Below are 27,826 nucleotides of genomic sequence, written 5' to 3'. Positions count from 1 at the left end.
AGAGGAGAGTAGCGCATGCGCCGCGAGAGCAGAAGCGAGAACGCAGGAGAAGCGCAAGCAGGTGCTCGTAAAGTAGTGGAGAGAGTAACACGCAGCTGTTGAAGAGAGGGAAGGAGGAGAGTTGCGCATGCGTAGTATGAGTGCGCACTACCAGGCCGACGCCGTGAGACATACCCCCGAGCAAGAGATGCTTCGCATCTAAAAACTAGCAGTTGTTCCGTGTATGAAAACAACCGATGAGCGAAGCTCCTTAGAAATGGGACGCAAACGATCGACTATGCGCATGATCTCGCTGCTGGCTTTCATGAAGGTGGTAGGGGGGGGGGGGAGCGTCTGCTGTGCTCGGTGGCGGGAACGACTGAGCGAGTGAGTGCGGCGCGCGCAGCGCAGGGACAAGGAGACAGGTGGGAGAGGGGTGCGAGCGGTGATGCGGCAGGGAGCTTCGACGACAGCGAGGCAACGCCGCGCGCGGCGTTCGGCGCGCGCAGCGTTTCATTGTCTTTTTGCGCCGGCGCCGGGTGGGGAGAGCGTCTGCTACTACCTTCGACAAAGCGCCCGTAGTGCGCTAGAATGGCGGTTGACATTTCACAATCCGCGATAAAGGTGGTGAAAGTGAAGACGACCATTATAACCATGCACAGAGCTTATTAGGTGTGAAAGCTCCTTAGGCCGCACCCCGCCGTCGCCGTTGAAGCTTCCTTCTCTTAAAGGGCCACTAAACCACCAACAGACGCTCGCCTGCTCCTCTCCGTGCCTTTGCTCTGTCGACAACAGCCGCCGTGACGTCACCTGTATGATTAGGTGACGTCGCGAGCAAGAGACGCTGTCAGTGGGCGAACAAGAGCCTGTTTTCTGCTAGCAGATGCGCGCGCTTCTTGCGTTTCCATCTCCGACGCTGACGAAGGGCACTCGGAGAGGTGGATAGACGAGCCGACGAACGCAGCCTAGCGAAGGAAAGAGCAAAACGAGAAAGCGCGTGCAACTCCGCCAGCGCTCGCTGTAGTCTCGTGCACAACTGCGACGCCACGACTAAATTTCGACCTCTGGGTGATTTAGGGGCCCTTTAAGTATCGCTTTGGGTTGCAGTGGCCGGTTATTTAAGAGGAAATTTTTAGGCCTTGAGCAGTTTGGGTCTAGCGCGACAGAAATTCGAGGTTAAAAGAAATAAGCTACTTCGACATATTTATTAAGAAAATATAAAAGTCGAACGGAAGCTCAGGTGAATGCGTGTTTACAAAGATTACTACAAGTGGCACATGATGGACGATACACTGGCGCAGTGTGTCTAAGGTCAAATTATATAGATTGCGAAACTTGGAACGAAAAGTGGCCGAAAACCTGTTGCCACAGACATCAACGTCCGCCATACGACTGAAGCGCGACTAGGTGAGGAAGAGATAAATAACAAAAACCAAAGACTCAGTGGAATTTTCTTTCGAATACTCTTAATTTTAATTATGCCACAGTAAACTAGAAATTTACTTAATGGTTTATCTAACACTTCGCTAAATAGTGGACTGCCCCATTTTTTTTTGTCGAGCGCCATAAAGAAGGGGCGTATGCAGGCAGTCTGCTATGTGAGTTTGTGTTTAGTGTATTTAGTCCGGTCTGTTCGGCGCTTTGTCGTGTCAACGAGGGTATCGCTCAGTTTTGCGCGGTCGTTTCGTGCGTATCTTCCACAGGTTGTTTATTCGCTTATGTGTTGTTTACCGGCGTGACTCTTTAAAGAAGCTGGACTAACTCACGGAATGTGTAAATGACTGCTCCTGTGGCGGCAGACTCCTTAATTCTTGCTGAAAAGCCACTGGCGCTAACTACAATAGACTCTCGTTGATAGAATTCTCGCGGGCATTAACAATAAAAGCGTATATCCCGGAAATTGCATTATCCAAAACATCACAAACACTGCATACTTTGCACAGAACTTACTTTTATTAGAGAACTTTAAGATAGTCCGTCTCTTTGAAGTTTGCACTGGACTTTTCGTTTTTCGATGTCCCGCAGAAAGCTTTCTTTTGGGACTCCTAGAAACGAGTAGCAGCTTCATCACAGAACTCTCCACCTGCGACAAGGCTACGAGACGCGCCTGAAGCTTCCAGTGCATAGTCAGCATAGCTACTGGCCTACGATCGCCGGTGCAGCCTCCCGCTTCTTCGATGTCGCCAGCTCTGCGCGGGCGTAGTGCCTCTTGGCGCAAAACTTGAAACCAAGCGAGGTTTTCAGACGTTTTCCCTATCGTATTATCAAAGCACACCAGGAAATACGCTCGTACGAAAACGCTTTACCTTGTTGGGGCGTCGGCCGAGAAGAGAAAAAAAAAGTACTATGACGAACAACGTATTAGGCGAGATCGTATCATCGACATTTCACTGTATAAATTTGCAGTATCGCGGATTCGCACTCCTCAAAAATAAACCCGTCATTTTAGAAGCTGTGTCTACTTAAGGCAGGTGGCACGTGTAGAAGTGTATTTTAAACCAGCTCCATATATATATATGTGCTCTTGAAATGGCAAGCGTCGGCGACAATGCCGCGAGCATACTTAACTGTTGTCGGCTTGTCCGGCGATCAGTGAAGCCAGCCATTGCACTGCGGTTGGCTGACGAACGCCACTTTCCCAAACAGGGAGAGATGGGACATGGGGCTTGGCGATCGCGCCGGCCCCTGCATCAATTCAAAAAGCGGGAGTAAAATTTCTTGTAGTACTTGCGCGAAAACAAACGGGGACGAAGAAAGGAGACACACGGACAAGCGCTTGTCCGTGCGCTTGTCCGTGTGTCTCCTTTCTTCGTCCCCGTTTGTTTTCGTGCAATTACTACAATGAATTCGTTCCAACTAGGCCGACTAGCAGTTTTGCTTCAGGAATAATTTGTATCAGCGGAGCTATTTGGGCTTCGCAAAACTCCGGGAGGCGTTGGTACAGTCTCGGGCGGGTATATGCGCACCCCACCGAGCGATGACGTCACCGTGCGCCGCATAGCAACGGGATAGAGTAAGGAAAGGAGGAGGAGAACAAATAAATACAAGGAAATGAACTTTATTGGCCAAATGGGATTCCGACTCCGGTTACCCACGGTCCGAAGGCGAGCGTCGTAACCACTCGGCTATCCAGGCACGGTAGCAAAACAAGCACTTATGGGAACCACATGATTGCGTTGCTATGGGCGAGAGAACGAGAAAAAGATAGAGAAAGAAAGAGATAGAAATAGAAACAGAGAGAAAAAAAGCCGGCAGATCCCACGCATTGTGGGAATCGATGTAATGCGAAGCAGCCAGCAAAGAGCAGCATACATCGTCTTGTATGTCATTGAGGAAAATGCGTGTCATGGTTTTCATGTTATTCCTATTATTTATGTTCATCACACAGTAACGTCGCGCAATACCAACTTCGGGCTACATCAAGCTAGCGAAACGGCCGTCAGCGCACCATGAGCGTGGCACGTAAGTCACGCTGTACATGACATAAGTGTCATGATTTTCTTGTTATGACTTGTCATTGATGTTCGTCATACAGTCATGTTACGCCATAGGCTTCCCAAGCAACGCTTAGCGGCGCTGCTGCTCTTGACAGGCAGCGCCATCTCTGGCAGAAAAAGAGAAACTGGGGTGTAAGCAGCGCGCGTTTTCCCTTCTCTCCCCCGCGTTGCTGCTCGCTTCTGTGCACGTGCAGAGCTCTCGCGGTGCACTTGCGGCGCCTCACACTGTACCGCTTGCAGTGCGGCTTCAAAAGGATTTTCAAGCTTGACTGGCACTTCTGAAAAGCGAACTTGATAAAATGAGAAAGGCTCGTCAATCACGTTAACGGTGAAGAGCAGACGATCGACGACAATGACGCCCGACTCAAAGCGAAATGCATTTCCCAAGTCGCGATTACACCGTGTAGGACGTATACGTCGAGGTAAGCCTCATTCTGTCATGTTAAGATGAATAATGGTTCACTGCACTCCGAAATGAAGCCTACACGCTATCGATGTTCTGCGGCGTGGACTCGAATCATTGATTGTTGTTTTGATTTGCATGCTTACGTAGCAGCCGTGTACTTTCGTGAACAAACGTTTACGGCGTGCGAAAGAAGATCATACGCCATGGCACTGCTTCCTGAGAAGGCGAGTCAGTCCTCCGTGCCGCTGGAGAATCACCCCCGATTAAGACGCGAGGCAGCTAGCTGGGCTTTAACCACTGTGAAGCAAGATGAACTGCTCGCCTCGGTTTTTCGGCTTACGCGTTATGCTTGCAGTCTCTTTTTATGATATCCACGTGACAGGCGTATAAAACCTGTTGCGTGAACGCGGCTAGAAAATCGCACAAAGTCAGAAGGTGGTTACTTCAAGGTTGCAATTGCAAAGCATGTATTAAGTGCCACTTATATTTAGCGGCTTAAATATATATCACCCTAATAAAGTGACAAGAACAAAGCAAACCTGCAGAACGATGTCCAAGCTTGCTGAAAATGCACACACGTCCGTTCCGGCGCGATAAAGCGGCCTTCCCGACGCGTGAAATGCAGGCGCCGAACTTCTGACGATGTACCGAGTTCAGTTGAATTCAACCAACCACGCAATGCTAACGGTATAACGCGAATGTGAACGTTCAACAACGACGGGTAGGTCTCACGAGCACGGGGAATCAAAACACAACGTTGCTTCACCTACAACCGTAACTGGACTTTAACAATGCGAGAAGACAGCGAGTAATCATTACTGTAGTCGCTGCGTGCATGCGCCGCGTTACTTACCGATTCAGGCAGTCAAAACAAACGAAAGCGATGAACTCAGACAGCCAAAATAGAAGGCTAGACAGCGCTGTCAGCTATCCACGCTTGCCGCCTTTATTTCTCGTGCGACACGCCCGGGAACCGATACAGTTTCACACGTGAATTGTGTGCCTTGGTGTTGTCTGCACTGTTGTCGCTGGCCACTAAACCGCAGTACTTCGGACCACGCTTGCGCTGCCATCGCGGAAATGCGCAGCTTCGCACAGCAAGCCTCTCGGTTCAACGTGCCGAGCTGACGCCCCCCCCCCCCCCAGTTAACCGCACCGAGAGAAGAACGCGTGCGCACGTGCGCTACCGTTACCGTGAAAGGAGCTGAGTCAGCCGCGCATAAGGTTCAGAGCTTTCCGACAGAGCCGCAGCGCGGCTGGCGCGGCGCTGTCGTCGCGCTGCAAACTTGAGCTTGGGTTCCCTATACCAATTTTGGTGTACATTCGATTAACCAAGCGACCAGGAGAGCACAAAGTCGTAGGCGGCTAGATAGATAGATAGATAGATAGATAGATAGATAGATAGATAGATAGATAGATAGATAGATAGATAGATAGATAGATAGATAGATAGATAGATAGATAGATAGATAGATAGATAGATAGATAGATAGATAGATAGATACGCTCAAAGTCGCAGAAGTTCGCTAAGAAATGCTTCGCATTTAAAAGGCATACCATAGCCATGTATAGAATAGCGGTTGGGAAAGGGAAGCCAGGGTGGTAGGAGTGCCAAGCACCTCATAGTCTAGCATTGTCATGCATACTATAGTAAAGCAAGAGGACGGGAAAAGGCAGTGAAGGTGCGGAGGAAGGAGAGAAGGAGGGGAGAGGGTAAAGCGTGGCATAGCCTTGTATAGTATAGGCACTGGCGCCAGATTTCCCGCTAGCGTACTACAGGGCCGTACCCAGGAATTTTTTTCTGGGGTGTTTGCGTGTAGAACGGCCAACTTTGGCAACTCGTGCTCGCTGTGAAGGCATGCAAATATTTGACTATCTCCCGAAAAGTTAAAGAATGACAAAATTTCGGGGGGTGTCAGAACCCCCTCAACCCTCCCTTAGTTACGGCCCTGGCGTACTATTATGAAACTTAATGGCGTAGGGCACCTTCAGCGTGCCGGAAAATTCGTATCTCGCCGACGTAACTGACTTCTGCGCTTGCGCGCAAGCCCTGACATCGTGTCTGAATGAAGAGCAACCATTAGGAGCCGCGGTGCAGTCGGCGTGCCCGCTATGCTCGCCTCACACCGCAACTACACAATTTTGCGAATGACGTCACACCGCCTCCTAACGCTTAATGGCTGAACGTCAAACAATGTAGCGCAACCGGCTCTTTGTACAGGTTGCTTCGAATGACATCGATTTCCCAAACTTCCTGGGATAAGTAGGAATTTTCAGTTCGTAATATTTCTTAAAGTAGCGCACTGCTTCGGTGAACCACGGGCTTTTTAGTCACTGTTTTCGCAGAAAACAAGAAAGAGAACAGTGAATTGGGTATTTGTTGGGTAAACTCTATAGCGTTCACAGCGGTAAAAAAGACCTCGAGTTTATTTCAGACCTCTAGCTTGTGATATCATGACACACTCACTGCTAGCGGGACAACAATGACCGCAACGCCGCAAGTGCTCCGGCCAAACATATTTTATTCGTTTTTGTACCTACATTGTGCGTGGTCGTCGTTTCAGTGGGCCACAATAGTTTAAAGCTGCCGTATGCGTGATCCTTTTTCGGTCTCGGTGTATAGGTATACTGCCGCGTGTTATCAAAAGGAAGAAGCGCGTGAGGTGTTATTATCTCCTGATAACAAATTTCCTCCGCCTTGCGTTTTCGGCATTGCCTTACAGGTAAGTGGGTGCGAGGTTACGCTGTATTTTAAAAAAAATAGCGTTTCTGTTGCTAGCGTTTTCACGTTGGAACGTCTACAGTCATGCCAGTTCCAGGATAAGCACGAGTTTGGTCGCTCAATACACGCACGGCCCCCCTTCATCAACGCACATACATGAACACACACACATTGGGTGCATAGCCTGCACGCTTGGTAATCCACATCCGTAATCAATGTACAGTCCCCTCCACCTCTGAGTAGAGCGTGCGAGCCTCCGGCTTTGCTCGGTGGGTCGATACCTTGCGGCGCTTGCGGGGCCTCACGCCTTATGTCCAGGGGCATGCGCGGCCTAATATGCATGTAGATCTTGTCACGTTTATTTAAACCAGAAATGATGTTGGTAAGCACCTTTGTTTTGCTGGCTGGGCGCATTATCCGAGGTTATCATTCCTTTTTTTCATGTGACCGGGTATGTCGGAACAGCCAGTAAGCGCGCGTCGTTTGTTCTGGAAGATTCGGGTGTTATTAGCCCAAACGAGTTATTCTATGGCATCGAGATGCTGCAAACGCCGTGAGGCCGAGTGCATATTCGATTAAACAACGACACTTTCAAACGTCGCACTCGTGCAAAGCAAGTCTCCATGTCTATATTGACCGCAAATGCACTTGGGTACAACACGCCACACCCTAAAACCGCACCGAGGAGTCGCCACGCACAGCAAAGCCGGCTGCTCGCGCACGTGACCGTATTGGCTAGTCCGCTCTCAGTTAAGTCAGCTTGCCGAAGCTAACAATCGTAGCACTGAAACGATTGTCATGTACGAGTGTGCTGTCCGAGCCTTTGTATATTGCAGCGGGGTCACCGTTTAATTAAAGAAAACCATAGTCACAAACTCTTTACCGCCACTACTCGCAAGGTTCTCTTCTTTCTCTCCCAATGGAACTTCCATTACGTCTTATATCCCGAACCAGGAATCTCACACACGCAGCCCGCGAACCTTTTGCTAGCAATCCTCCCGCACACGACTGTTTTCATTTCATCGTATTTTTCTTAATAAGTATGTTCATATACAGAGACATCAGTGGTATTAGGCATTCTTCTCGAGATGCGTGTGTTGAAACATAATCGTAGAACAAAAAGTCAGAATCGGCTTCCGAAATCGGCGAACACAAAATTTGAGCGTAGGCGTCCTGATTTCGATCCTTGTGGAGATCGGCATCGATGTTTCTTGAATCCTCACTCTAAATTCCCTTCAAAAACGAGCCATATATGAGATATGCGAAAGGCTTTCTTTCAAAGTGCAACGTTAGCTTACACCTTGCTCAAGGTCCTCACCCACCTCCTGCTTCAGCCTTCTTCACTGCCTTTTTCAGAGCCTTCTTTACTCCAGCCTTATTCAGCGTTCTCACCTCAGCTAGGGAGCCGCAGTCCCAAAATGCAGCCCTTGTAGGGCCGAATTTTGTGACTGTGGCCATCTAGCTGAAGTGAGCTTGAGACCCCTATTTTAAATAGATGGCACACGGCGTCCGTCCAGCTTGCTCGATCACATTTGCGCCTATGCTAAATCGACGGAGCATACGCTGAAAGCCTTTATTTCATGGAAGTTAGCCAAGCGAGGGCAGGCATACCCTTCTCCCTCCCCTCCTCCCCGCCACTCCGAACTACGTGAAATAAGAACACAATAATGCAGCTGCAAACGCGATGCCGCTTAAAAAAAAAAAAACATTAAAGGGCGAGCAGTTCTTCGGGCGACGATTTGTCGCGGCGCACTCTGCCTGCACTCTATTGAAAGAATAGTGTGGGTGGAAAACAATGCGCGATTGTATTACCCGCACACAAAGGTACGTTGACTGCATTTGACATGAATGCGAAGCGATGTGGCGCCTACTACCATGCTCCTCTTTTAACAAAACAAGCTCGCATATACCAAGCGGCGCACAGGTCAGCAAGAGCATTAGCTCCGCGAGACATTCCTTTTCGAGGAGTGTTAAAGAACCTGTTCTGAATCCGACAATGTGTATTATTAGGAAAAAGGTTCGACAAATTGCAGTGGACTAGTAGGCACAATAAAAAAAAACTATCGTGGGATTGTTCTTGCTGCCTTGCTGTTTCTTACTTCGGACATATTGCCGGACCTGCCTGCGGGTATGCTTTGCTATTTGGTTAGATTCTGGTACAGGAAACTGGATTTGGAGCGCCAGTAAGCGTTTATTGGCTGACAAGCGCAAAAGGAACGCAGCACTTTTTTTCTTGCGGCCTGCCCCTTATTAGATGGTCTGTGTATGAAAAAAAAACATCATGTATTTAATACAGGGCTTTTGGATATATTTCTCCTTTGATGTAAATAAATTGCGTTTACGAGCTGCAGTAGGCGTTGGAGACCATGTTGTTATTAAGTTGCGCTTGTTTATTCAATAAATATGGTTTAAGCATAGTGTTGTTTTTTTTTAGCAACAAATTCCATAGTCTCGCTGCATACAATCATAAGAATATTGCTCTTAAGTCTACAGACTCACTGGAATAACGAATTTGAAGCGAGCTGTTTGAACACGCCACATATTTTTTTCTGTTCAACAAGCCCGTGGTGAACATCAGCGAGGGCCGCACTTGGAATGTCGAAAATCAATTTCATTAACTACATCACACGTCGAGCGAAGCAATAGTAAAATGAAGCACACTAACTCAGTATATTTAGCGGAGCACTTCAGCGGCCCTGTGCCGTTTTTTGAAACGCTGCAGCGCTCACTGTGAGATGTGGCAGCCCGCATCATGCATCAGAACGAATATTGTGCAGTAAAATCCGCAGCGTGCAGTTTTTTTTAGCACTACCTAATGGCTTGTCCACTTTTTTCAGGCAGTGATGCCTTTTTTGGCACTTGGTTTCGTTCTGGGCGTCGTTATTTATTTGGTGGGCGGCGCAAATGGCTTTAAAAATCTTCAAGATATGTCGGAGAAGTCGGAAAAAGCTTCGCACTGGGCAGAGTCTACATCTCCAAGCCAGTAAGCTCTCTTTCATTGACCATAAATTAGGGAATGCTTCGGCTTTAAATTATGTTTACTCGAGTGATTCCATTATCCATTGATATGTTGTCCAGTTGCTTGTACGAAATCTGCTAAAAGAAATACATTAACTCTGCAAATGCGAGATGCTTAGTTTCCCCAGCAACCCGAGGTATGATACGGCACCAGCCGCATGATATTGTAATTCTTTATGACTACGAAATAATTTAACGGAGCTCAAGCAAAAGCGGCCCTTTAAGCTTGACGGGAAGGTACCTTTGTCGTATAGGAGACGAACCTGTCACAGTGGAAGCAATATTTTATATTTAGAGGCGCATGGCGCTTGGAGTTTCCAGGCAGGGAAGAAGGTTGGCATAGTTTTGAACGTCCTAGCTGTTTTTAACGGGGGAAGAGCGGTGTGGAGGGGGGGGGGGGGGGAGGACAGCTTTTAGCGGCTGTCCTGTGACGACATCGAGCACATTCCGACTCACACCTGCCAGTGCCCGATTGGTAACATCAAGCAGACATAATCTTTGAATAAGTTTATTAGTTATATATCGGTTATCCATTCAATAATTACAAACGCCGTATATATTTGAGCTTTACCAAGTTGATGAATATTCTTCATGAAAGGCATATCGAGCTGTAGTGTTTGTTCTCCTCTCAAATGTGAAATTAGGTCCTGCGTGTGTCAATAATTGCGCTTCGGTCTCTCTAAAGTGCTCGACAAATCAATCGTCTAATCAATCGAAAACCCCGCATTGAAAGGAAATTGCGAATTATTAATGTAAGTGATAAAAATATTGGCGAACATACCATTTAATGTCGTAGATGAAGCATCTCCCATATCCTTCAGAGTGGAGAGTATTAAGTGCAAAACATTGCGCTCGTAATGTGTCCGCCATTACTACGTATGTTTGAAAAATAGTATTGGTACTCTATTATGGAACGTAATTTACAGGTTTAAATACATTGTTCCAAGTTTAACAGGAAAAAAAATCTTCCGCGGGCTCCTTTGAGATATTTTTCTGGAAGGCAGGGTGGCTTACTGAATGCAAAAATTTCGATGTCTTACCGTTATGCTCTTACCTTTATTTACAAAACTAAAAATTATTTTATGTAGTCGCGTTGTTACAGATGTGCATTTCGGTGGTCACCGGCTTGCAGAGGTGTTTTTGGACGGATATGGCCGTATTGAGTCCTGCAACATGTTCGGTGATAGGTAAGTCATTTTAATGTGAAGCTATTTTTCCATGGAACAAAAGCTTCGACGTCAAAAACCCTTGCAACTTTTCAAAGTTGGAAGTGTTTTTGACGTTGTGCTCATTTCCTGAACGCCGAGGCAAGCGCCGTGATCACGCTCCTTCAGTGGCGCCTCCTTTTTTTTTTTTTTTTTGCTTACATACGGACGCGAGCCGCCTATAATACACCCCTGTGAACGCATTGGCTAGAGGTAAACAACTTCACTGTAAAAAAAAAAGATTCACGGTAGAGGCATGACCACGCCTGCAGAGAAACGCCGATGAGTTGAGCGTAGAGGAGGAGGATTTTGGCTGCAGACAACCTTATCTCGCCAGTTAGAAGTTTCTTACACCAAATTACGATGTAGAATTCCGCAATTGAATTATTACTTACACAAAGCTGGACTGAAGGCGTCCTCGTTATGCATGTTTTGCAATGAATTCGAAACAATAGAGCATTTTATTTTGTCGCAGCTATTCCAATCAGAGAAAAAGATACCTTGTAGCTCCATTTCAGAAGTTAGGATTGCCAATAAATGTTCCAGTAATTTTATCATTTGGCGGCACTTCGTTAGTTTATAGCCACAGGGATGTCTGCTCTGCTATGTTTGGTTACATAAATGAAACAAAAAGATTACCGTGTTAGTATATTTTTCTCTGTTCATAATCTTTGTTCGAAATCTGTCAGTATTTATCTTAGAAAGCCTAAACGATAGCCTGACCGCTTGCTCGTTAAGTATTTTCATTTATTCGCCGATGATGTTTGATTTTAAACGTCCAGATTTGTTTAGTATCATAGGTGTTTACCTTAAGCATCCTTCCGCCCGGTTCTTGGCCCATCCCCCTGTGTAGGTGAGCGCCATCGGGAAGAGGTCATCATCATCATCATTGTTATCTATATTCAATACTCAAAATATCTAAAAAGATTCCTAAGATCAATTCTTGGACAATCCCCCGGAGTGGGTATGAGCCATGTGGCAGAGGTTACAAGAACCACAACAATTTGGCCTTACAAGGTATGCAAGCAATTGAGCCGCCTTGGCGGCTCCATTCTGTAATGTGGCGAAACTTGGTCGTCTTTTAAACGCATGAGGTAGAGAGAGAGAGAGAGAGAGATGTTCATGAAAGAAGAAGAAATAAATAAAAGGGCGCCATTTTCTGCCTCCCGTCGTGAGGGCACGGCTCAGCGCCCATAGGTAGACAGATGAACAGTACGGCGCGCCCAGCATGACACAGGTGAGCGTCGACTCTCCCCTCGTGTCCAGTCATAGTTGCATGTTCCACGGCCGTATTGGAACGCTAGCAGCGTTTTAGCGCTCTTCTTACGCATGACAGGCTCGGCCATGCTGGCGGCATTCAACTTCCACGCCGTTCGTGACTCTACAAGCGTTCCCCTTCGTTCTTCCGTAACCTCGCGTTGCCATTGGCTTGTTAGAAACGATGCTTTTCTCCGGGCGTAGAAATTCTGTCTCGGACCAATCGGCGCGATGAGGGCTTTTCCCAGTCACTGACGTCGGGCGACCTGTGGAGCGATTTGCCGAGTGACCTGAAGTTCTTCAGTGTAAACAGGGCTATACATAGCCACAGTGGCTAAAATGGAGTAAGTTAGTAAGAAGTTTGTGGCGTCACAATCAGGTACTGGTGGGATGTTTCCAGTCTCATGTTCCAGGCATAACCATCTGGCGTTCCTTTCAGCGCACAGAAAAGTGATGTATTGCGTGAAAATTATGGAAAATACCTATTGCAAACACTCGTCTTATCAGTCTCAAGTGTGTTGTTATGTCGCCCATTCAGGGATAAGCAGCCATATGGCTTTGAGGATGCACGTGAGTGGCTCTGACTTACTGCAATGATGATATGCTCACACACACACACATTATATATATATATATATATATATGTGTGGTGTGTGTGTGTGTGTGTGTGTGTGTGTGTGTGTGTGTGTGTGTGTGTGTGTGTGTGTGTGTATTGCACTACGTGGGCCTTAGTGCTCATGTGGGAGACCACTGATGACAATAAACGTTAAAAATCGTTATTACGAAAGGTAGTGCCGGTTACCGCGAGCCCATCTTCTGCTGAACAACGATGCGAAGAGTTGATGTCGCTTCTTTCTGCAGGGCGCTCATCGGTGAATTGCTTTCATCTGCTCCCGCTTTTGTTGTGGATCAGGTAGACGAATATCAGATGACCAACGTAGTGCAGCAGTGCGCACAGAGGCCCCAGAATGCCAAGGATTCATATTTCCCAAGGCTCCGGGACAAGGGACTTCAAGGAGCCCTCATGTTTCCAGGTATTTCAAGTAACAGGGACGTTGGAAGTGAATCACTTTGTGAAGTAGAAAACATGCAGTACGCAAATAGTTCTGTATATTGTTTATTCTGGAGAAAAAGATGAACATCGTAGTAGCTCTTTTTTATACCTTATACTTCCATGGTTCTCGTTGCTACCATCAGCCAGTAATGAGCATTGACGGAGTGACGCAAGACGTATGCGAGAAAAATAAAACTATGCATAAAAGCTTAGCTGGGGCAAAATATTTCACTTTCTAGTAGGTTAAGAAGCCGTAATACTTGAGGCGCTAAGCGAATGCATGGCTATCGAACATTGCGAATGTTCACTCATGTATCAATTGTGTGCGGTTTTGTGAAAGTTCGCCACTTTAAATGAAAAGTAATATGTACGAGAAGAGGTGTAGGTGGAGCCACACCTACGTACCGCCCTCTCCTTAGACACATTTAATAAAAAGAAAGAGAGCGAAATGAGATCGGTCGTGTCTCATACATTTGACTATAGATGTACGTCACGCACTTCGAAGGCAGTTAACCTAGATTTGTGTCGCGCGTACAAAAGCGGGACGACTTTGTGAGAGATACAATGCGGATGTTCTTTCCATTGTAGTGTTTCAGCAGCTGTTTCAGCAGTAAGCCTACGGTGTGAATTCACTTGGCAGAAATAATGTAGCAACACTGCGGATTCGAAAGCTCCATATGCAATTTAAAGCTGGGGTTCTTTACAAACGACATCTAGGCATCGCAAACCTAAGTTGATAGGTCTTACGCTTAGCGTGACGAGGCTCGCCCAATTTTTAATTCTACTAATGGGTTTATAGGTGATAATGCATTTCATCTACAGAGCCCTCGTAATATTGTTGGCTGTGAGACTAGGTAGTAATGCCAAAATCGCATAGATATTTTCTCCTACGGGGGCACAACATATTTCATGGTGTGCTTGGGGCGCAATTTCTTTCAACAGAACACTGAAGAAGACGTCCTTTATGTCAAGTGCGTTGTAACTGATATTTCTCACAAAATTCCCAACGATAAAACGGGTTACTTTATTCTAGTATTCGTGTTCAACAGATTTCTAAGGCGCGTTACATCAGTTCAGTGTAAATACAAAAAGAACTGACCTCGGGCGAGATGGATAGCCAGGGTCACTTAAGATGATTTCGCACGTTCGGTAGATCAGTAGGTGCAGCTCTCTTTTTTTGTGTAATGACAGCGTGCTAGGTAATTTTGCATCTCGCGCTTGCAATTCCGTTACGTAATCTGCGTTCCATTTATGCTGATTGCTGCAATATTTGCCACAAAAATGATATTTCTCTCCAGGGCACGCAAAGGAGAAACTTATCGTGCCGGTGTCACACGTCTTCTTCCGCTCGCAGAAAGCGCTTAAACATAATGCGAGCCGTAAACGCCATATTCTGTAAGCACGACAGGGCTTTTTCACTGAAACTTTATGGATGCGCACACGACAATGTCTCGGCGCAGGAACGAAATGGTGTGGCGCTGGAAACATAGCGACTGACTACAACGACCTCGGAGTGTCCTGGCAGGCGGACATGTGCTGCCGTGAACACGACTCCGCCAAGGAAAGCATACCAGCCTTTGGAGCAAAGCGCGGAATAAGAAATAGGCTGTTCTATACAATGTAAGTTCATTTGCGCAGAATCTGCACCGTTAAAATGCCCTAGGTTACTGCAAGTGCTTCAGGGAAAGGGCACGAAGAGGAAGATGGAGGGTTGCGATGAAAAAATTTTTAAACAGGTGGTGGGTGCTCGAGCCGACGTTTCGACAAGTGGACTTGTCTTCTTCAAGGCTGGAAATGTCGGGACTTCTAGGCTAGATTTGTCTTCTTCAGTTCCAACCTTGAGGAAGACAAGTCTACTTGTCGAAACGTCGGCTCGAGCACCCATCCCCTGTTTACAGATTTTTTCATTACAAGTGCCTCAAGTGTTATGTGCCAAAGCTTTGGTTTGATTTATTTGGTCATACATACTCATGCAAACATCTAAGTGCGAAGCAGACCAGCACGAGAGCCAACTACCGACTGTTTTTAAGCGTTGCCGAATAAAACCAGCATGCATACAAAATCACACCCACAGAAAAAGCACACCACCACAATCAGCAAAACTGGAAACGCTCGGACATGTGCATGATCACGATCTTCTGCAACACAGTTTATGCACGCGCTCTCTATATCTGTCCGTCCCAAATGGCCGTCCCAAATGACGATTATTTATCCAGTAATGACATGGATAGTTTACCCATACATTTCTAGGCTCGTTGTATGATATAGAAAACTTCAATCACGTCTCTTTCAGCCGTGTCCCAACTGTTAGCAATGAATTTTGTAAGCAGGAACTTTAGGTAGCTACCACAGCTCTTTACATGAGAGGGCAAAGTGGCTTCCATTGCCGTTCTTCACATGATTACAATGCTATTTTGCCCTCTCATTAAAACACCCACCACTTTGCCAATTATATCCTTAACCGCAACTGAGCGGAATGACGTTCACAACGACGTAGGCGAACAGCGTTGCGAAGTTTGGCTACTTTGCGACAATTTGGCTGCTTTTCTAGGCTGCTGGCGGTAGGAAAAGTGGTTTGACTACCTGGCTACTTTATGAATTAGATGTGAAGCATCTTATAGCGGAGTTCAATCCGGCGGTGGTGTGCGGCGTGACCACCCTTAGTGCGCATGCGCAAACCCTCTTCACACACCTCCTCTCCACGCACACCCCTTCTCCCCTCCCCTCTCCCCTTCCCCTCTCCCCTTCCCCTTTTCCCTCTCTTTCCTCCTTTCCCCTACCCCCCTGAAACGCGGCTCTACATGCCGAAACGCTGCTTCGCATCACCTCATGGTCCCCTTTTTGTCTTGTTTGCTCGATTTGAACCAAGTTATCAACACCTGGTTACGTGGCAGCTGCTGGTGTTCCAGTATGCGATGTCAAAACATGGCGGCCAAGGCAAGTTTAAAGCTCCCAAAATTGAATGTGGCACTTGTATTACACAAAAGAAAATGCTTTTGGATACGCAGCTGGGTCTCAGGAAAGGCTGTTGCATGGCGCCGTACTTTGCATACCACCTGCTGCTGAAGGCCGCTTGAAACCATAATTAGAAATGAGTAGGACAATCGAAAGCTCTCTGCATTCGTGGCGCTCTGCACCCACTGACACTGCAATTTCGATATCTGACAAAGTGCTTGTGTCATTTCTTAGCAGAGAAGACTGTTGGGCGCAGGGCTGGGCAAAGATACTTTGAAATTGTATCGCGATACGATACAAGATACTCAGACAAGAAGTATTGGAGATACAGATACAAAATACTGCCGAAAAAATTGTATCCGATACGATACTTGGCAATTGTATCTTAAGATAATTCGATACATTCTCAAATTTGTTATTATAGATCCATATAATGTAGCAGCAAACGCCTATGCACGAAAATGTCTGCTTGAAAATGTCTTAACTGTGACCTATTTTGTTTCACTTGAATGAAATGTCTGTTTGTATCTCAAAAGTTTTTGCCCTTCTTCCTCAAAGTACATTAGTTCCCTTCCAAAACAGCTTATTGGGGATTGTTTTAGCTTCTTCACATGGCAACTCTTTGTACACTTCTCTGACAGCGGTACTTGCTTTGCACAGCTCGCCGACCATCTAGCAGGTTGCCATATAATCGCAATAACTTCAATAAGAAGCCTTCGCACGACGGCGCAAATACCAGTGTGGACTTATACCTTGTCCGTAAAAGACAGCTTGCACAATACCGTATATCCGAACAGGTGTACAGCAGCAACAACGCTGGTAGCGACATTTTTCTTTCTTTTTTTGGGGGGGGAGGGGGGGCGCATGGCGTATACTAGGGGTTTGAGACCTTTCGCTAGCGGCCCGGCCCGCGCACATGACCGTCTTCGTCTCATTTTTTTATTTTCTAAATAAGTATGTTCGTGAGCTGCACAGACATGACTGGTCTCAAGCATTCCTTTCGTGAGGAACATGTGGTCAGAATGTGCTGAAACATAACCGTGGAACAAAAACTCTATATTTCAGAATCCGCGTCCAGATATCAATCATTCTGTACATCGGTATCGATGTTTTTCGAATTATGACTCCAAGTCCCCTTCGAAAATGGCCTATATATGAGATATGGGAAAGGCTTCCTTTCAAACGTAATTTTGTTCACTCTCTCCCATCATCTTCACTGTCCCGGCCCTTGCAACTAAATTTCGCGACTGCGGCCCGCTGGCTATAAGCTCAGTTTGAGACCCCTGGTGTATACGTAGATGATGTAAAACCGCAATGAATTTTCATATTCTACTTATCTGCCGGCGTAAAGGATTCTTTGTTGATACTCACGACGTGCGATCTTTTAGCATTTTTCTTCAACGAGAACATGTGCAACACAGAACGTCTCAGACGTAATTGTATAGTTCCACAAAATGTCGCAGGACACCGCCGCTATTCGCGCTATTGCCAATTATAGCTCCCATACGTGGCGATTAGTAATGCGAAAATATTTAAGAAAGCCTAAAACAGGAAAACTAATATAAGTAAAATAGAGAGGTGGTTGTGTATCAACATTCCATTGAATGAGTACAGAAACACAACAGACGGCGCCCTGAATAGCTATGAGTATGAAGCATTGTCAACTTACCTGTTGATACAATAGATCATTCAGTGCCTATGGAAAATTGCCTGAAACGGCTCGTTGGGACGCTCATGAGCAAAACAGAGCATTCAGTAAAACAACGTTTCTCGAATCCCCTTCCTAACATCTTTAAGATGGCTCCTAATGATTTTCAATATTATAATGTACACTCAATTTCTCTATTTTCCTAAGCAGTAAGCAGAATGTCTTGTACTGTTTACTCAAGGTACGCCCACATTATATAATTGTTTTCAAAATCGCCTTGGCAACGTGTAACTGTGTAAACAGTAGTGGAAATAAAGAAGACAGTCAGAAGAATAAAGCAGAGATCTTATTTTGGGAGCGCGTTACAAAAGACATACTGCATTGACCAGACCGGAAAAACAGTGCAGAGACTCAGGTAATGTAACGGATGCAAAATGACAGCTAAGAAAGCACTTGTGCTAATAATCAAATTATGATTTCATAAATTCTTTGAGTTAATGTAGCAAGAACTGAAAAATACGGTACGCCAAGATATTTTCTCTTAGGTAAACGCTTGCTCTTTTAGATCTAGCATCAGTACCAGTGGTGCTAACGTTGTTACATTCTTATTTGCATATGCGTTATTTCATGGCATACAAGTCAAGCTTACGTCCACAAGATCCTTCAAATCGCTGATATGTAAAATCCACGCGACGCAAAGGAAACCCAGTCTTGCACGCATCACATTTCTTTACAGAGAAGACGCAAGAGAATCTTCAATAACGACACTGTAGCAACATCAGAATTTACGCGATAGACGCGGCGCAGGACAGCGACTAAGAGTAATTGTCGCGGCATTGGCGCAACTAAAAAGAAAAGAAATCGAACAAACAAAAGGTACGTGGGCTGGGCGTAGACGTCCGCGCGCTTGTCTTTCTCATCTTTTGCCCTCACTGGGGTACTCTGGCGGAAAAATAAAATTGTGTCACTGCCCTAAGACTTATTCAGATGGCTTAGTGGCATACCAGCTTGAGAAGCGGAGACTGGCCAGCGATTATTGTTTCGCACGGTTGTGTTACGATAGAAGTATCTTGTATCTTAAGATACACGATACATTATCGAATGTATCGGAAATACAGATACAGATACTCCTATTTCCAGAAGTATCGCGATACAGATACAAGATACCCAAGGAGTATCTAAGATAGTATCTAAGATACATCTATCTTCGATACTGCCCAGCACTGGTTGGGTGAGTTGGCTATCCATGAACACTGAAAGAATAAGCGCTAAAATTCGACGAGCACAGAGAATGAGTGCAGAAAATGGACTGGCGCTACTAACAACTCTTTACTTTCGTCACAGCCACCGAGTTTAAATACATATATTCACGGTGTTGCGTATGCGCAGCATCGCATCGGGGAAGAGAAAGCAAAAAAATCAAATATAATGCAGAAAACGAATATGCGATAACACCTTCCCTATAACAAGGTGCACGTGACAGCTGCGCATGTGAAAAGGAGCCCCTTGCAGAAATTCAAATTCAGAAGCACGCAAGGATACCGAAGCCTCACATGGACCAACGTTCTTTTTGATAAAAAAAAAACTCTTATAAAGCGAGCCGATATGAACTGCTCTTGCTTCTGCCTAGCATCCTGGTGCCACGGAATATTGGTTCACACCCACATGCAGAAATGTGCGCGACCAGATGAGCATACCTGTCCTGTTTCTTTTTTTTTTTTTGCACTTAGGGCGTGCTCTCTAAGTCGGTCATCGACGCCTCTTTCGGACTGGCCGATCTAAATTTTCCCACAGGACATGACAATTGAGTAAACAACTCCAACAGAGCATTCCACGAAAGGGTTTGCATGCTGGTGCTGCATCCTCGTTTGCTTTCAATGCAGATTCAAGTGCGAAGTTTTTGCAGCTTATCAGGTGCAGGAAAAACCAGAGGCACTTCATGCCTGTTTGCCACCTTTTTGACACCGTGCGACAAGGCGTGCACGTAAAGCATGACTACTGGCCTCCCAGTCAAACCCCGAGCCCGAGCCCCTACCCTTTCTGCTCTGTGTTTGACTCTTTGCAAGAGCGACTCGGCGACTGCTACGACTTTCGAAGGGTAGCCTGCCGCCAAAACATTCCCAATGCCATGTTGCGTATGCGCAACACCGTGAATATATGTCTTTAAACTCGGTGGGTGTGACGAAAATAAATAGTTGTTAGCAGCGCCTGCCCATTTTCTGCTCTCCTTCTCTGGGCTCGTCGATGTTTAGCGCTCGTTCGCTTAGGGTAATTTCTTAGAATCAGGAACGAACTGCAGCATGACTGCTCGGACTTCGTCATCACGCAAGAAATTATTGCGAAAGTGACTACAATTTATGCGTCGATCCTAGCAACTCTGATTTTCAGCAGACTTATGTGGTGCTCAGTATTATTGTCGCCACACGATTGTTACCTTCAGTCGTTTTCAGAATAGTCATGCAAGACGCGTGAAGAGAGTCTCACTCTTGTAACGGCGCAAAAAACTTATTCACCCTGCACCAAACGATTGCTAAAGTGAACAAGTTATGGTTGAATCTAAGCAACTATGGTTTTGAAGGTTTTATGCTGTACTTATTTACACTTTCTCCAAAAGGCTTTTGCATTTAGTCATTTAAATAAAAACCCCGCAGTTGTTTTCACATGTACGGGGCTACTTCTGGTTACTTTTACTGCGCTTGGCTCAAGTTGGCTACCTTTTGGCTAGTTTTCCCAATGTTCTGGCTATTTTTTTGCTTTTTGGACCTGACAACCCTGTTAGGTGCATCCTGTAACCTCAGTCTGTTGCTTGATTGTGCTCCTTGCCTTCTTCTTGTTTATGTGCCTCGGGGTTTATTTTGCCGCATGGCAAACCAGCGCTGCTAAAACACCCAAAGAAAAAGAATACCTGCTTCACACACCGCACGTCACGGCTGGTGGCAGCCTCATAGGCGTGTGGGAGGATAACAGCACGATCGAGTGAGGCTGGACATCGGCTTAGAATTTCTTTAACGATAAATTTAGTACGTTTTTGCCAGCTCTCTTCTAAATTGTGTGCATCTACGAGAGGCGACACGATTCTACATACGAATGAACCATCTTCGTTATCCTCACCGCTTTACCTTTCCTGCATTTTGCAACGTTATTATTGGTTGATCATATTCTACCACCTGAAATCGCATTGCCATGGTGTGTCGAAGCCTTCCATACGACGTCGCCCAAAGGCGTACGAAAAGGCGTATTGGGTCAAGCTGCGCCAAAGTTCTTAAAAATAAATGACAACCCTGAATTTAAGCTTCAGCTTCCGTGTTTTTTCTGAGATTGCACGCCGAAATTCAGCAAATTTCATTATTGAAATAATGCAGAGAGGGATTTTTATTATTGTTTACAATATCAGATATATTCCTGCGGCTCGTGTACAGTGGACTTTTGACTCAAACAAGTTCACCCTGCCTAACCGCCTTTTCCTTCCCTCTATTCCATGCCCCCATTTTACTCAAAGTTTTTTCTACAACCTCAACGTATTGTGTCCAGTAAAAAGGTGCCTATTTTGCAATACCAGTGCTTAATCTACTGTATACATAAAATTGATCTAAAATGGCGTTGACAGAGCTATTTAAATGCAAGAAAGTTAACTTTTCTATGGTCCTTCTTCATGATGACATTACCACAGGCTCAAAAGCAATATTGGGCATATGGTCAATGAACTTTGGTGCCGAAACAAGGGCTCAGATTCGTATCATAGAATTTCAAGACATCATATATTTCAATGTTTCATATGTTACGCGTGACCTGCAAACTCTTAATTCCAGCTCTGATATATATATATATATTTATATATATATATATATATATATATATATATATATATATATATATATAGATCAACGTACACCACAAGAAAAATTTGCATGCGAGAACATGTCTCCATGTCTCGCCGCTTTTTTCAGTACATCACAGAAAAAGATCGTTCATATAATATTTCGTGTGTTCGAAATGTCTTATGTAAATATGAACCTGTGTTTTGAGCTACACGTTTTCTAATGGGATGTTGATAATCATCACATGAAATATGACTCTATGGCTTGAATAATACATAAATAAATATATAGGTAATATACACTTAGATGTAGTTGTAAATGTGTAAGTCTACATGAGAGAAATGTGATTTTTCTTAGGGGTGTCCTTCCCGATTTCCGCTCCCCCCCATTTTTCTTTATTGTCTTCATGTGTCATTTCAGTCACGCAACGCTAGCTGTTGTGGCTCAGTACAACTACTGCGAATACGTTTAGCTTTCTTTTGCATATGTGAGCCATCATCCTCTTCATTATGGTAGTGAATCTCTCGCTGCTAAATCTTTGAAATCTGACTGACTGTCAATAAATGTGCTTTCATGCTTCCAGTTTACTTCAGAGACAACTTGTGACACGACTAACAACCTTCAAGAAAAAAAATATGTTTTAGTAAAAAATAATTGTTCACCTTGAGCTCTGGTTTTCAATACATAGCGCATGTTGTAAATTTATCATTATAACAACCACTTCGAGGACACATTTACCAGACGTGTTTTTAACGAATAAATGCCCCCCGATATTGTAGCATCAAAAGTTATGCAGCATGTAAAAATACAACCGAGGATTGGTGTAAATAGATTGAGTATTACCAGTGCATGCTCTGAATATCAAATCCTCTCCCATGACAACAATCCTGCTATGAGACGTTTTTGTCCAAATTCGCTCTACCGTTGGGGCTACCGAAGGCTCACGCGAGCCATCATATTGCGAAGCCTCCTAACAGTTGGTTTTTGTATTTCATTTTCTACCTCTGCAGGACAGGTTGTGATGCTGATAAAAAGTTCTTCAACTGTCTGCTGAACGCCCAAACGTTTACTGCTTTTTCACTGGGCATAGGATATTTCGACCTTCTTAGGACAAAGTGCTACAAGTACGATCGTCCAACAAAGTGCGCCGATAAACACAGGTACGATCATTAGTGAATGTGGCGTGGCGTAGCTGCTTTTTCCGAATTACTACAGCGTGTATTGAGCGCGTGGGGCATGTAGTATTGCCTAGATATCGGAGTTCTGTTTGGCAGCTTTGAATAGCACAGAAGCTAAAAAGATGAAGGTTTCACAGGGGTGAACGGCTCTTAAACGCCAACGATACGTGGGTCCATCTTACCATTTGTGTTTTCACATACCATTTTCTTTTACCATTTGCAATAAAATAAATAGGGCAGGCAACTCAGGGTCATCATCATGCGTGTTTTTGTAGTGCGATGGCGGCTGTATGGGAAACTCACAAAGTGCAGATTATTAGATGCGAAGTATCTTATCGCGGAGTTCAATCTGGTGGTGGTTGTGTGCGGCGTGACCACCCTTACTGCGCATGCGCATACCCTCTCCACACACCTCCACTCCCCCTCTCCCCTTTTCCCTTTTCCACTTCCCCTCTCCTATACCCCTCTCCACATCCCCTCTCCCCTTCCCCTTTCCTCTGAAACGCGGCCTAGACATGCCGAAATTCTCTCCTGCGCAACGCCGCGATGAGCACCAGCTCATGCGCGTCCCCTCCCCCAATCTCTCCTCTCCCACGCTGCCGCCCTCTCGCAAGCCTGTCGACCGCGTTCCCCGCTCGCCCTGTGAGAATTAACGGCCAGGCTAGAGGGAAGACAAGACGCGCGTAGCGTTCCTCCTCGCATTACACGACGCGAGGACGGTAGCATGCCCAACGAACGCCAACGGAACGCGATCGTGCAAGTGCTCCGGCTTCGCATCGCCTCATGGTCCCCTTTAGCGGGAGATGGTGTAATTTTCTTTAGCGGGGCAATCAGCTAGCTTTAGCTGCGACGGAGACAGGCAGTCAGAGTCGACATGTCACATTCCTTACTTGTACATTTTCGCCATAAGAAAGTCGTGCAGGCAGCACACAATCGGCGACTGCGCACTAGATCTCTAGCCATGCGACTGTCAAAGCACATTTCGCTGTTTAGCGTGCGCAGCATCGCATAAAGATAAAAAAAAAGCTACGCTGATGGCCTTATAATGACAAGTGGGCAGCGCGCGTCATTTGTGCGAGACGAAATAGTGTGGATGGAGTGGCCTCGGACAACCGTGCGGTAAATCTGACGCATCGTTTTTGGGAAGTGATATTGTCAAGTTCCTAATTTTGCATTGAAGCTAATGCACCACTCTTTTGTTGTTAAAGGACTCTGTTAGCAAGCGACTCTTATTACATGATGCGGTCAAAAGTATTCAAAAAGTTCACAAAAACAGGAATCCTTATTGGCCATACATGTAGTGCCATACCTGATTCATATTATAAGGTGCATTTATCGAGACAAGTGTTCGAAATAACCATGTTGATGCCGAGCAAAAATGTTAATTGGCTTGATATATTTCATTAATTAGGATGCCATTGAATGTTCACCGATTTAAGGAGAAACGCATTTATATTGGTGGTAGTGCATAAGTCTATCGTGAGTTTGCTATTAAGTACTCAAAAAATTATTTTAGCTTTTTCTCAGTCATCGCACACTATATTACACTGGAACGGATAAAAGATATCGGAAAACATCAATATACAATGCAAAGGGGGGGGGGGTTCAATCGTCATAATTTTTATGTAATGACTACATCAGTGATAGAATAGAACCCCGCTGTTACTTTCCCGGGTGCTGTGTTTTCCTGGCTGTTACGTCGTGTTGGGGCGGCCCCGGCAGCTCCTATAAGATCCAATGCATTGAAAACCCCGCTGTCACGTCAGAAACATGGGACCATTCCCACATTGTACGTTGCGAACCGGCCCTCGGAGGCGGCCCAGGCGGCCATGTTGACTTTTCACATAGCTTGGCTTGGTCCGCTTGGTGGCTTGATGATCGAAGTGGCTTCCAGAAGCGGTTAGGGCGCCATCTATGATGCATTCTTAAGTCCTGCCAAGAAAACCCCAACCTCTGTGATCTTTATTTTTCATCTAGACATGGCCTCTATGACGTGTTTGCGTGTTAAAATTCGTTTCGATGCGTTCGACAAAAGTATGAATTTCGAGATTAGTTTTTTGTTGCGCGGAGTCATCCTGTTCTTCGTCGACTGGGTGCCGGGGTGGACTCATCGTATCGTTATTGTAGGAAATTCTTGTACTTGTTCTTGTTCTTGTTCGCCTTCCACTTTGGCTCACACCCACTGCGGGAGATTGGCCAAGAATTGAGTGGTGTTATAAATGTTAAAGAACTTTAGAAGGGAGGTTGTAGGAAATGCTCTTCGTGGTCTTCTGATGTTTTCTTTCTCGCTCGTGGGCTCTCGCGCTGGTCGTGTGTTGGTGCGGTGTCGTCTTAGTGCGCCAGGCGGTGTCGCGCGATTTCTTCAAGCGAAAGGTTTGAAATAAGATGGTTCTCTTCTCGCCACTATTCTAATTTATCTTTTATGTCCCGTTTCTCCGCACGTACGTTTCCCTGCTCTCAATTTTTTCCTTAATTGTCCCGTGAAAGAATTATCAGCAAGGTTCTGCTGTATACGAGTATGTTTAGGCCACTTGTTTTTTTTTTTGTCTTTCCTTTCTCCAATATTCATTCCACGCACATTTCTCATTCGGACATCGGTGTGACGCTCAGGGTTAACAGCTTATCAGTTTGTTAATTATCGCTTTAAAAAGCATTTGTCTGTTTTCAAAATGATTAACCTCTGTGTTGATGCAGACTTTACAGTGATAAAATATTAGCGCAAATAAATAAATTTTTTGCAGTAATTATTACAGCGTGTGACTCTCGTAGGCTGGTAATTTACCAATGCAATAAATTAGATGTAGAGAGTAATTTCGAAAACGTTACTGATTACTTTCCCATTACTTTTGACTAAAATATATTTTGCCCTTACCTAATGGCGCAAAAATTGACGCAAACGTAAAGGAAAATGACACAGAAAAGGTAATATGAGTGCCGAAACCTCAAGCATGAGAAGTTCAACAAAGATTTCCGAGATTTCAATGCCTATATGGTGCAAGTGGAGCGTACATGAGTTGGTGGATGACTCATGAATCCTCTAAAGCAACTTCAAAGTAATTTCACTACTGTTCAAAAGTGCGATATGATGAATTACCGCCTGCAGTAGTTTCTAATGTCATTTATTATATAAGAATGTTTCAGAAAGCTTAATTGGTTGGGTAATTTATTTAATTTTTATAGGTAATTTTGCAATCCTTCGCTTGATGCAACGTTGTCATGGCTATCATGCAGAACGCGGTTTTACTGATCCCTTTAACCCATTTTGCAGAAGGCGCAAGCCGCATCTGAAGGTGTTTTGTAAAAAATATGTCGTAGACAAGTGGAGAGTCAAGAAATGGCGTATCTACGACCCGCCCAACTTTTTCAAGGCCTACTTTCTGGCGAAGATAGGCGTCAAAGGTGTGAACGATATATGGACTTCGGAAACAAAAAAATAAAAGGAACAAATGACTTTTAAAAAAAAGTGTTTACGTGAACAACGTAACATCAAACCTAGAAAGCGCACATAACTGCTCCATATTTATGTCGTAGCGTCGCCTTAACAACTATACGAATGCACGAATGAGAAAAGATTTTTTTTTTGCTAACAATCATGGCTTATGTCGTTTTCCATGTACCCTTCTCTTCAGAAAGTATTCAATACGCCTCCGCACAGCATATAAATTTCACTCAACCTGAATGTGTAAAGAATAGAAGCATAACGATGGTCTCGTTCGGTACTTAACGGTAGCGAGAAGACCATTCCCGAATTTTTCCCACTGGAGAAGCTAGCATTTTGAGATGGTGTACGGCAGGATTATTAAACTCGCCTCAACCAGCGGGTCGCAGTCAACAAAATTTACTCTCGCAAGGGCCAGGACAGTGAAGAAGGTAGTAGAGTGAGGAAGGGGGAAGGCAGTCAGTATCAGCTAACGTTGAGATTTCGAAAGTCTTCCGATGTCTCGCACGTGGGTCATTTATGAAGTCGATTTGGCGCGACGATTCCGAAAACTTATCGATACCGCTCTCCAAAATGACCAAAATCTGGACGCTGATTCTGGAATTCTGTTTCACGGTTATGTATCAACACATGGTGACCGCAAGGGGTGCTTCACGAGAAAAAATGCTCCACAGTTATACCTGTCATACTTATCAAGAAAAAATAATATATTGCAACAGGCGGGTTCTTCTGAAGAGGTTCGGCACGGCGCCTGGCACAAGGGTGACGAATGCAAGACAGCGTCAGCACAAAAAACAGACCGAGCGCGCAACACACGAACGTCATCGTCTTCACTCTCGCTGGCACAGAGCTGGCGCCGATGAGCACCGGTACAATCTCTCCTCGCGCAAAAAGGAGCCAATCTGGCGACCCAGGGAGAAGACGCTACATGCGGGTCGTAGCAGGGTTTAAGCCGCGCTACGTGAACTGTTTCGCGGCCGCGGCAGCGATGATCTGCCGTTGAGTCGACCGGCTCGACGACGTAGTTCACGGGAGATGTCTGCTCCAGGATGCGGTAAGGGCATTGGTACCTTGACAAGAGTTTGGGGGAGATGCCTGGAGTTGTGGACGGGACCCAGAGCCAAACCAGCGCTCCCGGGGAGTAATGGGCACTAGACGCAGCAGCGTCATGCGTGATTTCTGGCGACACTGGTCTTGCGCAGTAAATGAAGCCAGTTGACGGCAATCTTCTGCTTACGCAGCTTCAGAATGGGTTTGGCTTCAGAAATGTCCGTTGGTAGGGCAGAATGGTGTCCATGGAGCATGAAGGTTCACGTCCATACAGGAGAAAGAAGGGAAAGAAGCCGGTGGTAGTTTGGGCGCAGAGTTATAAGCTATGTGACGAAAGGGAGTACTCGGTCCCAGTTGGTATGATCGTCCGGCGCGTACATCTCAAGCATGTCGGCAAGGGTACGATTGAAGCGTTCGGTCATGCCATTAGTTTGAGGATGGTATGCGGAATCTGTGCGGTGTACAATGTGGCATTCTTTTAGAAGGACCTCAATTACGTTTGAGAGGAAGACGCGGCCACGGTCGCTTAGCAATTCACGTGGTGCACCATGTCGCAGAATGATGTGACGAAGAAGGAGCCAGGCGACGTCTTTCGCGGTG

The 27,826-nt window shown here is 45.5% G+C and overlaps 1 protein-coding gene across 3 annotated transcripts; it reads left to right on the top strand.

The window, feature by feature from the left end:
• Positions 1-6,432: 6,432 nt before the first annotated feature.
• LOC119376258 (uncharacterized) lies at positions 6,433-26,318 on the top strand. Of its 3 annotated transcripts, none has more exons than XM_049411384.1 (8): positions 6,433-6,605; positions 9,446-9,587; positions 9,920-9,955; positions 10,711-10,809; positions 12,946-13,118; positions 14,599-14,758; positions 22,570-22,719; positions 26,006-26,318. In XM_049411384.1, exons 2-8 carry the CDS (start codon positions 9,448-9,450, stop codon positions 26,172-26,174), a joined length of 927 nt encoding a protein of 308 aa, XP_049267341.1. In that variant the 5' UTR covers positions 6,433-6,605; positions 9,446-9,447; the 3' UTR covers positions 26,175-26,318. The 3 variants fall into 3 exon arrangements, with proteins under 3 accessions (XP_049267341.1, XP_049267339.1, XP_049267340.1); XM_049411382.1 differs by having other exon boundaries at positions 9,442-9,587; XM_049411383.1 differs by lacking the exon at positions 9,920-9,955 and having other exon boundaries at positions 6,434-6,605; positions 9,442-9,587.
• Positions 26,319-27,826: the final 1,508 nt, after the last annotated feature.

The sequence above is a fragment of the Rhipicephalus sanguineus genome, unplaced genomic scaffold, assembly GCF_013339695.2.
Source record: "Rhipicephalus sanguineus isolate Rsan-2018 unplaced genomic scaffold, BIME_Rsan_1.4 Seq1138, whole genome shotgun sequence".
Classification (NCBI taxonomy): domain Eukaryota; kingdom Metazoa; phylum Arthropoda; class Arachnida; order Ixodida; family Ixodidae; genus Rhipicephalus; species Rhipicephalus sanguineus.
This window is presented reverse-complemented; position numbering and strand designations above follow the sequence as displayed.

Excerpts from the sequence above, each read along its gene's own strand:
- LOC119376258 (XM_049411382.1), top strand. The coding sequence starts at position 6,474 with ATGCGTGATCCTTTTTCGGTCTCGGTGTATAGGTATACTGCCGCGTGT. Across the intron at positions 9,956-10,710 it reads GTTTCCAGGCAGGGAAGAAG|TCGCGTTGTTACAGATGTGC; the intron begins GTTGGCATAGTT and ends TATTTTATGTAG. Across the intron at positions 22,720-26,005 it reads AAGTGCGCCGATAAACACAG|AAGGCGCAAGCCGCATCTGA; the intron begins GTACGATCATTA and ends CCCATTTTGCAG.